This window comes from Halichoerus grypus, chromosome 9, assembly GCF_964656455.1.
Source record: "Halichoerus grypus chromosome 9, mHalGry1.hap1.1, whole genome shotgun sequence".
Lineage (NCBI taxonomy): Eukaryota > Metazoa > Chordata > Mammalia > Carnivora > Phocidae > Halichoerus > Halichoerus grypus.
In genome coordinates this window covers 91,523,110-91,535,359 of record NC_135720.1, presented here as the reverse complement: position 1 = coordinate 91,535,359, position 12,250 = coordinate 91,523,110, and the positions used below count along the sequence as shown (strand labels likewise).

The 12,250-nt window shown below is 33.9% G+C and overlaps 1 protein-coding gene across 12 annotated transcripts in view; it reads right to left on the bottom strand.

The window, feature by feature from the left end:
• KHDRBS2 (KH RNA binding domain containing, signal transduction associated 2) overlaps nucleotides 1-12,250 on the bottom strand; it is a 598,658-nt gene that overhangs the window by 390,729 nt on the left and 195,679 nt on the right. For all 12 annotated transcript variants that reach the window (XR_004917485.2, XR_013441225.1, XR_004917482.2 and 9 more), the window contains exon 3: nucleotides 1,922-2,038. Coding sequence is in view for 7 of the 12 variants with exons in the window: in XM_078055184.1 (XP_077911310.1) it covers nucleotides 1,922-2,038 (117 nt within the window). In the remaining 5 variants the exon portion in view is untranslated. The remainder of the gene's footprint in view (nucleotides 1-1,921; nucleotides 2,039-12,250) is intronic.

Here is a 12,250-nt window from a genome sequence, read left to right as displayed (position 1 = left end):
CATAACATAATATGTAATCTACAGTTGAGCACATAGCAGATGTGTAAGAAATGCTTTTGCATAGTTATTTCATCCTGATTTAGATAGCTATCCAAATATCTCCTTTCTATCATGAAACAAAGATCAAGTACGTCTGCAATTAATGCATGAATATATTCCTGTATAAACACATACACACATATATATTTCCACTGAAGAATCAGATAAGTTTTATTTATTTGTTAGAAGAACAAAATCACATATAAAATCTTCCTTCCTGATCAGATCATGTTGCAGAGAGGTAAAATAGCAGCACAGTGATCAATATTTTACCAAGGATTTATTTTTATTTTAATCAAATGTTTCCTAAGGTAAATTTTTGCATATCCATGTCTGTGGTTTTATTTCAGTTGTGTGCCCACCACCCTTGGCAGTTAAGGTCTTATTCAGAGTCTATAAAACATAGTGTATAGTGCAATACATTATTATTATTATTATATGTTTTCATTTTCTTTCATTTTGTAAAGGAACAATGAAAATGCTTGAAGGATGGACAAACATGATTGATCACCCAAAAAGTAATCAATGAGAAGCTGGATTTTAAGTAACAGCTAATATCAGTAAATTAAACCTAATGGAAACTTAATAGAACTAAATTTGTTTCCAACTAGATTTTCAAATACTTATGCTGGTTCCTAACATGCTCACTGGGAAAAAGAAATCCAATGTAAAGCTCTGTGGACAGAAAAAAAAAAAATTCCAAGTATATGGGAATAAACAATAAATACCCATTTGCTTTGAAAGGTATGGAGTGCCTACACAGATGCTCTGGGTATGTGAAGCTGACTACTTTATTTCTCTGGCTGGTAGGAATGTACAGTTTAATGAGAGAAACAAAATTTCAACAAAATATGTTAAGTGATGAGAGGATTTAGCCTATCAAAGGAGTTTCAGAAAAGCACCATTGGGGAGATGATGCCTGATCTAAATCTTAAAAAGGTGTGAAAAAAAAAAAAAACAGTATGAAGTGTACACTGTAAGACTATGAGATATCTGTTTGGTGACATATCCTACTATAACTTTCCTCAAGATTTCACATTAATAGTTAAAAGAGAGAACACCTAAACAATTTTCCTAAGTAATTCCATAATCAGAAATAACAGTTTGAACATTTTATTTTCCATGGTAACATATCAAATCAGAAAAGCATGGCCTGGTCAAATAAAAAGTACCCTAATACATCCACCCTTTCTCAATGAATTTTAAAAGATAATAAACCTCTATAAACGGTTGTTATTTTTCCAAAACAATGAATTTTAACACAGAGAAAATTGCTATCACTTTATAAAATGGGAAAATGATGTAGTTCAGATGTGAAATAAATCATTTCAAACATCAAAGTTCATATATTTCTCAGCTTATTTGTTCTTTTGGGGTTAGGTGAATTATTTAACATGACTGAAACATTTCAGAAAATAAGTGGAATTCTCTAAGATTTGCAGATAAGTATTTGAAATTGCTTCGGGTAAGAGGATCAGAGTGAAATGGTGCATAGAGATAAAAAGAGAATGATACAATGGATGTGATTAGGTGACATAGTTGAAGAGAGAAAAGGGATCCAGACAGGGAATTAAAGAAAATGAGCATAGACATATAGAAACATCCTACAGAGGACACAGAAAAAGTAAGGAGATTTCGCAACAACCTACACAAAGGACCAAAAAGAATAAAGATGCAGAATTACATGTTTGGTGGGGGGGCAGGAAGAAAGGTAATTGATTTTTATGAAAATAGAGGAATTGACCGAGAGTGCAACAAGGTGGTCCCAGAAGGTGAAAATCGTAGGAAACAATGGAAGAACAGTGCAGATGTGCTTGTAAATTTGGCCCTGAGTGTAAGTTTGGCCCTGTATGTGTTAAAAATCAAATTCAAAGTTCAGTACCTTTGCTTTATCTCTCATTGATCCTTTGCCCAGGATAGACATTTTAGCACCTGTTTCTTCCTGTAGTCTCTTCAAAGAATTTCCTCTTGGTCCAAGCAATTTCCCCACAAAATTGAACTAGGAAACAAAATCAAGAAAATTCTGTTTTAAAGTGGAAAAAAATAATAATTTGCACCAAAAATAAATGATGGGTTATGGGCTTTTCAAACTTTAGCATGCAGAAGAGAGTTATGCCATTCACACACATAGACACACACACGAAACTATTTCAGACCTCTAATCTAGGATCCATTTTAAAAAGGAGACCTTTTCTAAAGGATTGCCAAAATCAATAATATGTTGACTATATCATATATAGTACTTACATAATCAAATAAATAGATCACTTATAAGAAAGAAATTAAGGAGAACTATGGTTTACCAAATTTCTAAAGGCTTTTTCTCTCCAGATTATTGAAAAAAAATTATTTTAGACTATGCACCTTCAAAATTGCAAAGGTTAATATTTTAAACAGATTTTTAAGATTTTATTTATTTATTTTTGAAAGATAGAGTGAGCGAGAGAAAGAGAGAGAGAGAGAGCATGAGCAGGGGGAGGGAGAGGGAGAAGCAGACTCCCCTGCTGAGCAGGGAGCCTGACGTGGGGCTGGATCCCAGCACCCCAGGATCATGACCTGAGCCACAGTAGATGCTTAACCAACTGAGCCACCCAGGTGCCCCTTAAATAGATTTTTAAAATAAAATTTAATATTCATTTTTGTTAAGTATTATCTGTGCCTATAACATTCTATTCCAAATTTTATGATTAGGCATAAAACGATTCAATTATTCTTCAATCTTACATTCTCTATGTTAAAGAGCTGTTCTAAGGATCAGAAAATAAAAGATGTGATCACATATACAGAAAACTTTAAAACACTACTAATACCACGTATATACAAAACAGTTTCGTTAAATGGGAAATTCTGGGAGGCTTTTCAGTTTGTTTATTCATCCTGAAACATGGTTAAAAACAGGTGAAATAAGAGCAGTTATGAGAGTATGTTGTCAGCTACTGAATGGCACATTACCACACCAAATGACTTGGATAATCATTCACTGATTAATTTAAAAAATACAAGGGGCTTAGAATGCACCAAAAGCTGTGTTGGGTAAATGAAAAACAAAGATAAATAAAATTAAGTTACTGCTTTCTAAATCAGAGGTTTTCTATAAATATTTTTAAATCTATAGTCCTGTAGTAATAATACACCATATTGAATGGTTAAAGACTAATTGCTTTTCCCCTAAATCTAGGATAAATTCAAGGATGTCTGCTCTCACCACATTTACTTAATATTGTACTGAAGTGTGGACTGCTGTACCTATAGGCAAATAGATAAATGGAACAGTATAACGTTCAGAAAGACTATACACTTAGAAGGTAAACTGATTTTCAACAAAAGTGCATCAGCAATAAAATTTGAAATGCAAATCTTTTTAGTAAATGAAGCTAGAACAATTGGACATTCATATGCAACAAACAAAAACCCACAACAAAACAAACACTAAGAAACCTTTTCTGTCCTACCTCACATTTAGGCAAACTTTATTTTGGGATCTATCATAGATCTGAACATAAAAACTAAAATGGTAAGAATGCTAGTTAGAAAGCATACAAGAATGCCCTTGCAAATTTAAACTGGGGAAGGCTGCTTAATAGTAAGCAAACAGCACTCACTCAAACTTTGGCTGATCCAAAAACCATTAAGAAATGAAATAGATAATATCTTAGGAATTATCTGGGAGAATATACTGCCCGTGCATACATCCAAAAAATGATTAGTATCTTAAATATAACACTGTATGTTAACTAACCGGAATTAAAATAAAAACTTTAAAAATGATTAGTAGGTAGATCTATAAAAAACTCTATCAAGTCAATAATTAAACACACGCATATCAGAATTACCAAAACAAAAAAAAAGACCAAATGTTGATGAGGATCTGGAAGTAGGAGACAGCCACTATTAGCAGTTTAAAATGATACAACTGTCTTGGAAAGATTGACAGTTATTTATAAAGTTAAACATAGAGTTCCACTATGACCCAGAAATTCTATGTAGGTATTTAACCAAGGGATACAAAAGCATATGTTTACAAAATGACTTGTACAGGAATATCTTTACTCACAATCACCACTAAACTAGAAATAAACCAATGCCCATCCAAGGGGAAAAGAAATCAGTAAGTTTATACATAAATAGAATTAGTCACTGATTAACATAACAGCATGGATGTATCTCACAATTATGTTGAGTGAAAGAAGCCAGATACAAAAAAGTGTATCATGTTAGATTCCACTGTTACAAAACTCTAGAGGCCAAAATAATATATGGTGTTAGGATTCCTAAGAGTGGTTGCCTGTGGAAACTAGAAGGCCAGGTTTGGACTTGCTGGAAAGTGGCATGAAGGAAACATCTGGGGTGATGGAATTGTTCTCTATTTTGCTGAAAGTATAGGTAGATTTTTGTCAAAACTCATCAAGTCGTACACTAAAACCTGTACATTTCACAGTATGTAAATAGGACTTCAATTAAAAATGGAGGGGAAATTATTTTAAAAATAATATCATAATGAAATGTCCTACAAAGAAATACTAACAATCCCAGGTAGTTGTACAAAGGAATATTACTAGACCTTTAGAAAATATATCATGATTTCAATCTAGGCAGATGTTGGAGGAGTCATCGACAAGATGCGACTGCTGATTGACCCCACCACCTGGATTTCGGCAACCAGAGGCTCTTTACCCCCTCACTTGTCCTTGGAATTTATGTTCTGCCCACTGATCCCACAATAGGAGCCACTTCAAGGACACAGCGTTGAGAAATAGTGATATATTATGGAGACCATCTGGACTGTATACATGACTGAACCCTATTAAGGTCTTTATATAAACTCTGAAGATTCTGGTGGGCAGGTGCTGAGATCTACTCATTTTGCAGCCACCCAAGACAAGCCTCATCTATAAGTTCCCTTGCTTATTAAACTTTTCAACTACCAATCTGCAGTGGCCTGCCTCTTTCTTCAGTCTGTTCTTGCCCTCCGTGTATGGGGGCTAGGTTTGAAATTCACCCAGGAAATTCCTGAGGTTGTGAGCTAATAGCAGACTATCCAAGAAAGAAATGGAGAAATATGTTTACTCAGTTAGCAGGCTAATATCCTTGATAGTAAAAGCAAATCAGAAAAGGGAATTTATAGAGCAAATCCACTCATGAAACAAAACCCACTTAACAAAACAGTAGCATAACCAAGGCCTGTTGTATATACAAAAAATACATAATGATTGAGTTGTGTTTATCACAGATACATGGGTAGTTTAAGATTTATAACCCCTAATTATAATTCACATATTGGCAATGGAGAAAAAGAGGTTAACATTTTATTTGGACAAAAAAAAAAAAAAAAAAAGACTAACGTTTTATTTAATAAGAAAAATAATTTTATAAAATTCAATTTCAATCATTATAAAACTCACATCATCTGAAGAATGAAAGAAACGTCCTTAACCCAATAGAAGCTTTCTATTAAAACCAGTAAGAATTGTTTAATAGTAAAATAATACCAAAAACAAGGTAAAGATGCACATTCTCGTTTTATTCAACATTGAAGATTTAAGCCACTGAATAAGATAAATGTTATAAATGTCAGAAAGTAAGAAACAAAATACCATTCAAGGTTTATATGATTTAAATATATAAAAAGCTCAAAGTAATTTCAGAAAAATCGTTAGAATCAGTAAAAGAGCTTAGTAAGGTGTTTTATACAAAATCAATATAAAAAAATCAATTGTATTCTGTACATCAGCAACATATAATTAGTAATTTTAAAAAGAGAGAGACACCATTTATAGCATTAGTAAAAAATAAATAAGATTTTCTAAGAATAAATTTAATTGTGTATAATCAAAACCTTTACAGAGAATATAGAAAAAACATTAATAAAGCTGTCAAATGGATATAAATAGATTGAGAGACAGATTATGTTCATCTACAAGGAGTCTCAATTTCTAGTATTTTCAATTATATCTATAGGTTCTATAAAGTTCTAATTAAAATCTAATTAAAATAGGATTTGGATCAACTTACCAATTGGTTGTACAATTTGTATGAAAAGGTCAAACTCCAGAAATAGCCAAAACATTCAGAAGCAGAAGAACAGGTTAAGGATTATGCCTATCACATACAAAGAGTCATTATAAAGAGTCACTATCATTAATTATGATAGTGTGATTATGTATAGTCCTGGAACACAGTAAGAAAATAGAGCAATGGAATCCAGAATCCAGAAACAGACTCTTATGTTTAAATGATATATGATACAGCGGGCAGTACAGATCACGAAGGCAGAATAATGGCCCCCTAAAGATGTCCATGCCCTAACACCCAGGATCCGTAAATACGTTCTCTTACAAAATGGACTTTGCAACTATGACAAAATTAGGAATCTTGAGATGAAGAGATTATCCTGGATTATCCAGGTGTGCCCACTGTCCTTATAAATTAAAGAAGAAGGTAACAGAGTCAGAGGGAGTGATGCAAGTGTTGGCTTTGAAGTTGGAAGGGAGCTGTGAGCCAAAGAATAAGGGTAGCTTCTACAAGCTGTAGGAGTCAAGGAACAGATTCTCCCTTAAAGCCTCCAGAAGGAATGCAGCTTTATGGACACCTTAATTTTAACCCATGAGAACCATTTTAGACTTCTGACCTTCATAACTGTAAAATAACAAATCTGTTTTGTTTTAAGCCACTAAGTTTGTGTTAACTATTACAGAAATAATAGGAATCTAATATACTAAGGAAAGAAGGGACTATCTAATACAGAGCATGATTGGCTATCCATATTAAGAATAATGAAATTGTTGGGCGCCTGGGTGGCTCAGTTGGTTAAGCGACTGCCTTCAGCTCAGGTCATGATCCTGGAGTCCCTGGATCGAGTCCCGCATCGGGCTCCCTGCTCGGCAGGGAGTCTGCTTCTCCCTCTGACCCTCCCCCCTCTCATGTGCTTGCTCTCTCTCATTCTCTCTCTCTCAAATAAATAAATAAAAAATCTTTAAAAAAAAAAAAAAAAAAAAAGAATAATGAAATTGCTTCCTACACCATAACAAAAAATATATAAATATAGATGGATTATAGATTTAGGAGTGAAAGGCAAAATTTTAGAATTTCTAACAGAAAAATATAGGGAAATAATGCCTAAGAGTTCTAAAACAAGACATTAAAATATGCTAACTATAAAATAAGTTTGATTAAAAGTAAGAATATCTGCTTATTAAAACATACCACAAAGAAGAGGAAAACATAAGTCACAAATTTGAAAACTATTTACAGTACATGTTACCAATAAAGTATTAGGTTACAAAAACAAGTATAAAGCAGTAAGGAAAAGACAGACAGCGTAATAGATAAAAGATAAAATCGTGAATGTTATTGAAGAAAGAATTGCAAAAGAAAAGTGTATGAAAATTTCAACCTCATTAGAATTTAAACAAAGTTAAGATGACAATGAGGTCTCATTTTATACACACTGTGATGGTAGAAATGAAGAAGTCAGAAACCAAACACGGGTCAGAATGTGGAGCCACCAAGACTCATATACCCTGCTTATAAGAATGTAAAAGATACAACCATTTCGGCATTGTCTTATAGATCTGTAAATGTATTTAACCTATGTCTCAGCAATTCCATTCCTAGGTATATTCTGTAGAGAAGTCTTAGCACATGTACAAGAATATTAAAAGTCTCAAAGCTTGGAAGAGCAAAAATAATTGGGGAAAAGCCATCGATTCAAGAATGGAATGCTGTCAACCCCATACCAACACTTTATGTCTATGTTTCCTAGATCCCCCTCCACATATGCTTCCTTTTGTGGATTTTGTCAATAACAGGAAGTTGCATGAGATGCAGAAGGTGAACATGAATTGGAGTCCATTATTCTTGGCAAATCATGGTGTTCAGCATGGCTGTTTTACTGACCTCTACTTGAGCTCCCACTGTGTGGATACAGGAGTCCCACAGATCTCTCTAAGCTTCCGGTTCTAGGTTCTGGCAAACTTCAGGGTCAAGTCTTCACTGCCCATGAGTGGCAATTTTCCTACAGTCCCGTCCCTCATCTCTTCCAACATCATGCTAGTTCTAAATTATAGATTGTAATATTATATAGAAAGTAGATCCTATTTTCCTCCCAGAATCATGACATTGGTACAGATGATTTAGTAAACTGTGACATATTGGTAGTGGAATATTTACAGCAGTGAACATAAATTGCCTGTAACTACATAAAATTTCATTATTAAATCCTAGAAATAAAATTTTGAGCTAAAAATTCAAGCTCTAGATATACTACACTATTTTTATAAAACCCAATAAGCAAAATTAATAATGTTTTATTTATGAATAAATGCTTAAGTAGTTAATCTACTCCTCAAATAACAGGTGTAATAATAAATACAAAATTCAAGGCCTTATTAACGTCTGGGAATGGATAGTAGAGAATGTGATCAAAGGAAAACATACAGGTGATGTCAAGTAATAGATAATACTACAGACTTTAACTTAGGGGTTCATGAGTATCCATTTTATTTTGTTTTATGCTCTACATGAAAATTACATATATTCTTTGAATGCATTAAATGTTAAATAACTTAAAAAATCAAATAGATCAATTCCAGTTAAGTAAATTTTGACTGAACTTCTTCAATACTCTGTTACAGAATCTTCTTGCCCCTTACTGGTAGTAGTAAAACATCAAAAAGAAAAATACCAAAGCACTCAAAGTGATGTCTCCATTGGGAATGCTTATGACTGAAAGGAAGAGATCGCATTTCACGCAATCCTGGCTGAGGATAGGTTATTGACAAAATACATACATGGGCCATACTCTTGAGAAGTTTCTGTTCCTTGCCTTGGCTATTGTGACACATTTCCCAACACTTCTATTTCAATACAGTGACTTCATTTCTAACCAATGATCAATTTGAAACCAATTGTCTGAAACTGTAAGGGAGACATCCTTTTTTAACTCGTTCACAAACTCTACTTTTTGAAAAAGAACACAATCATCCAACAGAATGAAGGTGCTGTATAATCAGAGATTTAACTTAAACTGATGGAAAGTATCTTTTATGAGTAACATTAATTATATAACATTATTTTAAGCATGCAGTCCTTTTAATATGTTTTTAAAATTTGTAAATAGACAATCTACCATTCGCTTTTGCAAACAAGTATTTATTTATCATACTTTAAGTTTGCTCATATTATTTTATTACTTCCCTAATATCTGCAGTTTTTGGAACCAACTGTGGAGAATGGCTCAGAAAACTTTTTTTTCCCAATTACTATCTGGATAAGTAAAATGGCCCAACATCAGTGAACAAGTAGAGCGTAATGCTTAAGAGCATGGTTCTGAAGCCAGATTATATCAGTTTGTAAATTCATTAGCTACGAAAATTTGGCTGAATTACTTAACTGTCCCTTAGCTTCATTTTTCTTATCTGCAAATGGGGAGAATAAAGATAGTAATACATGCACGTGTATGTCAAATTCATTTATGCTAAGTCACTGAACAGTTGTTTTGCAATAACTTTTTTATTCAAAAATCCTTTTGAGCAATTTTAATCAGATTTTTAATTTTTTTCTAAAAGGAAATATTTAAATCACGTCAAGTACTATTAACCAAAGGAACACATTTCAATGGATTTGTAAAGCTACAAAACATAATTTGTGGCAAAGCAAGTGCTTTTCACAAAACTGGGGACATTTTAAGAAAAATATTTTAGGGATTTTTTTTTTTAAGTATTTATTTATTTGAGAGAGACAGAGACAGAGATAGTGAGAGAGAGAGAGAGCACAAGCGGGGAGGAGAGGGAGAAGTGGGCTCCCTGGGTGAGGCTGGATCCCAGGAACCCGGGATCATGACCTGAGCCAAAGGCAAGACACTTAACCGACTGAGACACCCAGGCTCCCCTAGGGACATTTTTAACATAGTAAACCCAAGAACAGTTTAAAATTAGGTGAAAATAAACTTCAATAATATTGGGTATATGTATTTCAAAGTTTACCAATTCATCCTCTAAGTATAGGATACCCCAGAATCTACAGTCTCCTTTTATATCCTTTCTTCTCGATTAATGTATGTCTTCATGATTAATAACATTTCATCAATACTTGTATGAAATAAACCTTTTTTTTAAACACGTGGCATTTTTCTAATGAAATGTTTGTAAACTAATTCCAGCAGCTCTGTTTCCTACATAGAATGGCAATTCACCTAGCCTTAGTTCTCTTTTTGTGGACACTAAGATTACATCTGCTTTGTGATGAAAGAGCAGGGTCGATCACTAGGGCCACTTGTGAAGAATCTCTGAACTACTAGTCTCTGCTGCTGGCCTCACCTATTCTTCTTTCATATGCCACAACTGGGTCTGAACTCCCTCATTTCCTGATCCTCAAATTACTCTTGTCCTCACATTTCTTTATATTAATATTTGAACACCATTTTCATCTCCATCCTATTCCTGATTTGAGTATAAATCCCCTTCTTAATCAGTAGGAATTGACAGAGCTGCTTGCTGTTCTGTGTTTGGGAATTCAATATTAAGTCATCCTTTAGTATTCTACTCTTGTGTTTGTCGCTATTAAAACAAAGTTAAACAAATCTGGGCAGATTGCACAAAGAGAGACCACAGTTGCAGATCAGAAAATATTCTTCCTGTATAAATAGACAGGAAAAAACAACACTTCAGGTACTCATCTCAGCAATCATCAAAGGACATTGGTGAGCAAGGGAACAGAGCTTTATTCAACCACAAAAATATCAAGCTATGTCTGTAGAATTAAATAATACCATTTGGAATTTACAGAGAACTCTATCAAAGAAGACCACTTTCAATTTAACAAAATAGACAATGATGAGTATTCAAGAAAATGATGGTGGGGAGAGAGTGTTTTAGAATTAACTATAATATCAATATGTTGTCATAAACTAAACATCATTCAAAAACATATTTATATAAAATCAGGGATGGAATCCATTCAGTTCTTTATTAAACACATTGGTTTAGCACCCAGAACTTGTGAAATGTAGGAGGATACAAAGCGAACCAGATATAAATACTTCTTTCAAGAAACTTATACGGGGAAAAGGGAATGTATCTTAACTGTTAAAATTTTTAAAAGAAGCTGGTAAATGCCATAACAGAAGTACATTAAGTGCTGCAAGAATTCAAAGGAAGAAGAATTTGTTTCCATATTGGGAAAGTTAGAAAGTTTGATGTTTTTGCTGAATCTTGAACAGGGAGGCAGAAGCTGGACATGGAAAAAAGGCAGGGACATAAGAAAGCTCAAAAAAGGAGATTGGGAAAGATGTAGTGGAGTGGGGAGAAACTAAAGATGGAGGAGCCCATTGGAAGTTGGTGTAACCTTGATAAATGATAATGGAGCATAAAATGGCGATCATTGAAAATAGAAGAGAGGAAGTGAAAGAGAGACTGAGTAGTACCCTCAATAAGACCTGGCAATTTATTCAATTGGGGGAATACGAAGGAAGGGGAGTGAATTAGTAATCAAAATATAGTCTACATCCAGAGGATTGAAAATATATTGTATCATTAATAAAACTGTGGAAGACAGGAGCAAAAGTTGTAGAGGGAAATTTGTGGTATATTCTATTTTGGATGCCCTCTAAATGGAGAAATCTAGTAGCCACATAGGGATAGACACTGAGAGAGAAATATGAAAATATAGGTCTAGCAATTTTCTACATAGAAGTGCTACTTAAAGTCAAGAAATTACTAAGGGAGAGGGATAAAGAAAAAAAAAAAGCCCAGGAGAGAAGTCTGAGGAGCATTTACATTTAGAAGAGAAAATAAGGAAGAGGGGCAAAGGACTACTTTCTGGAGGAATACAAGAAGATGAGGAAAACAAAAGAAAGCTAGATTTTTTAAAATAAATCACTTAATCCCCAAATACATATCAAGTGACAATTATGCACCAAGAATCATTCTAGGAGAAGTTTAGAATTCCACGGAAATGTGAAGCTGGAGTCATTAGAAAACTCTTCCTGGGACCTACCATTGAAACAGAGATGGGATGTATGGAGAGCTGGGGCAGGGGCCGAAGATGAGGGAGTTCTAATGGAGACTTTCCAGGCAGAAGGAATAACATATGAGAAAACCCCAAGAACATGACAAGTTTTGATAAACTGCAAGAAATTCCCTTTGGAGGTGTAAGACATGCGGCTGGAAGGGAGACAGACATAGAGAAAATATTTAGGTCCTTATGACCCTGT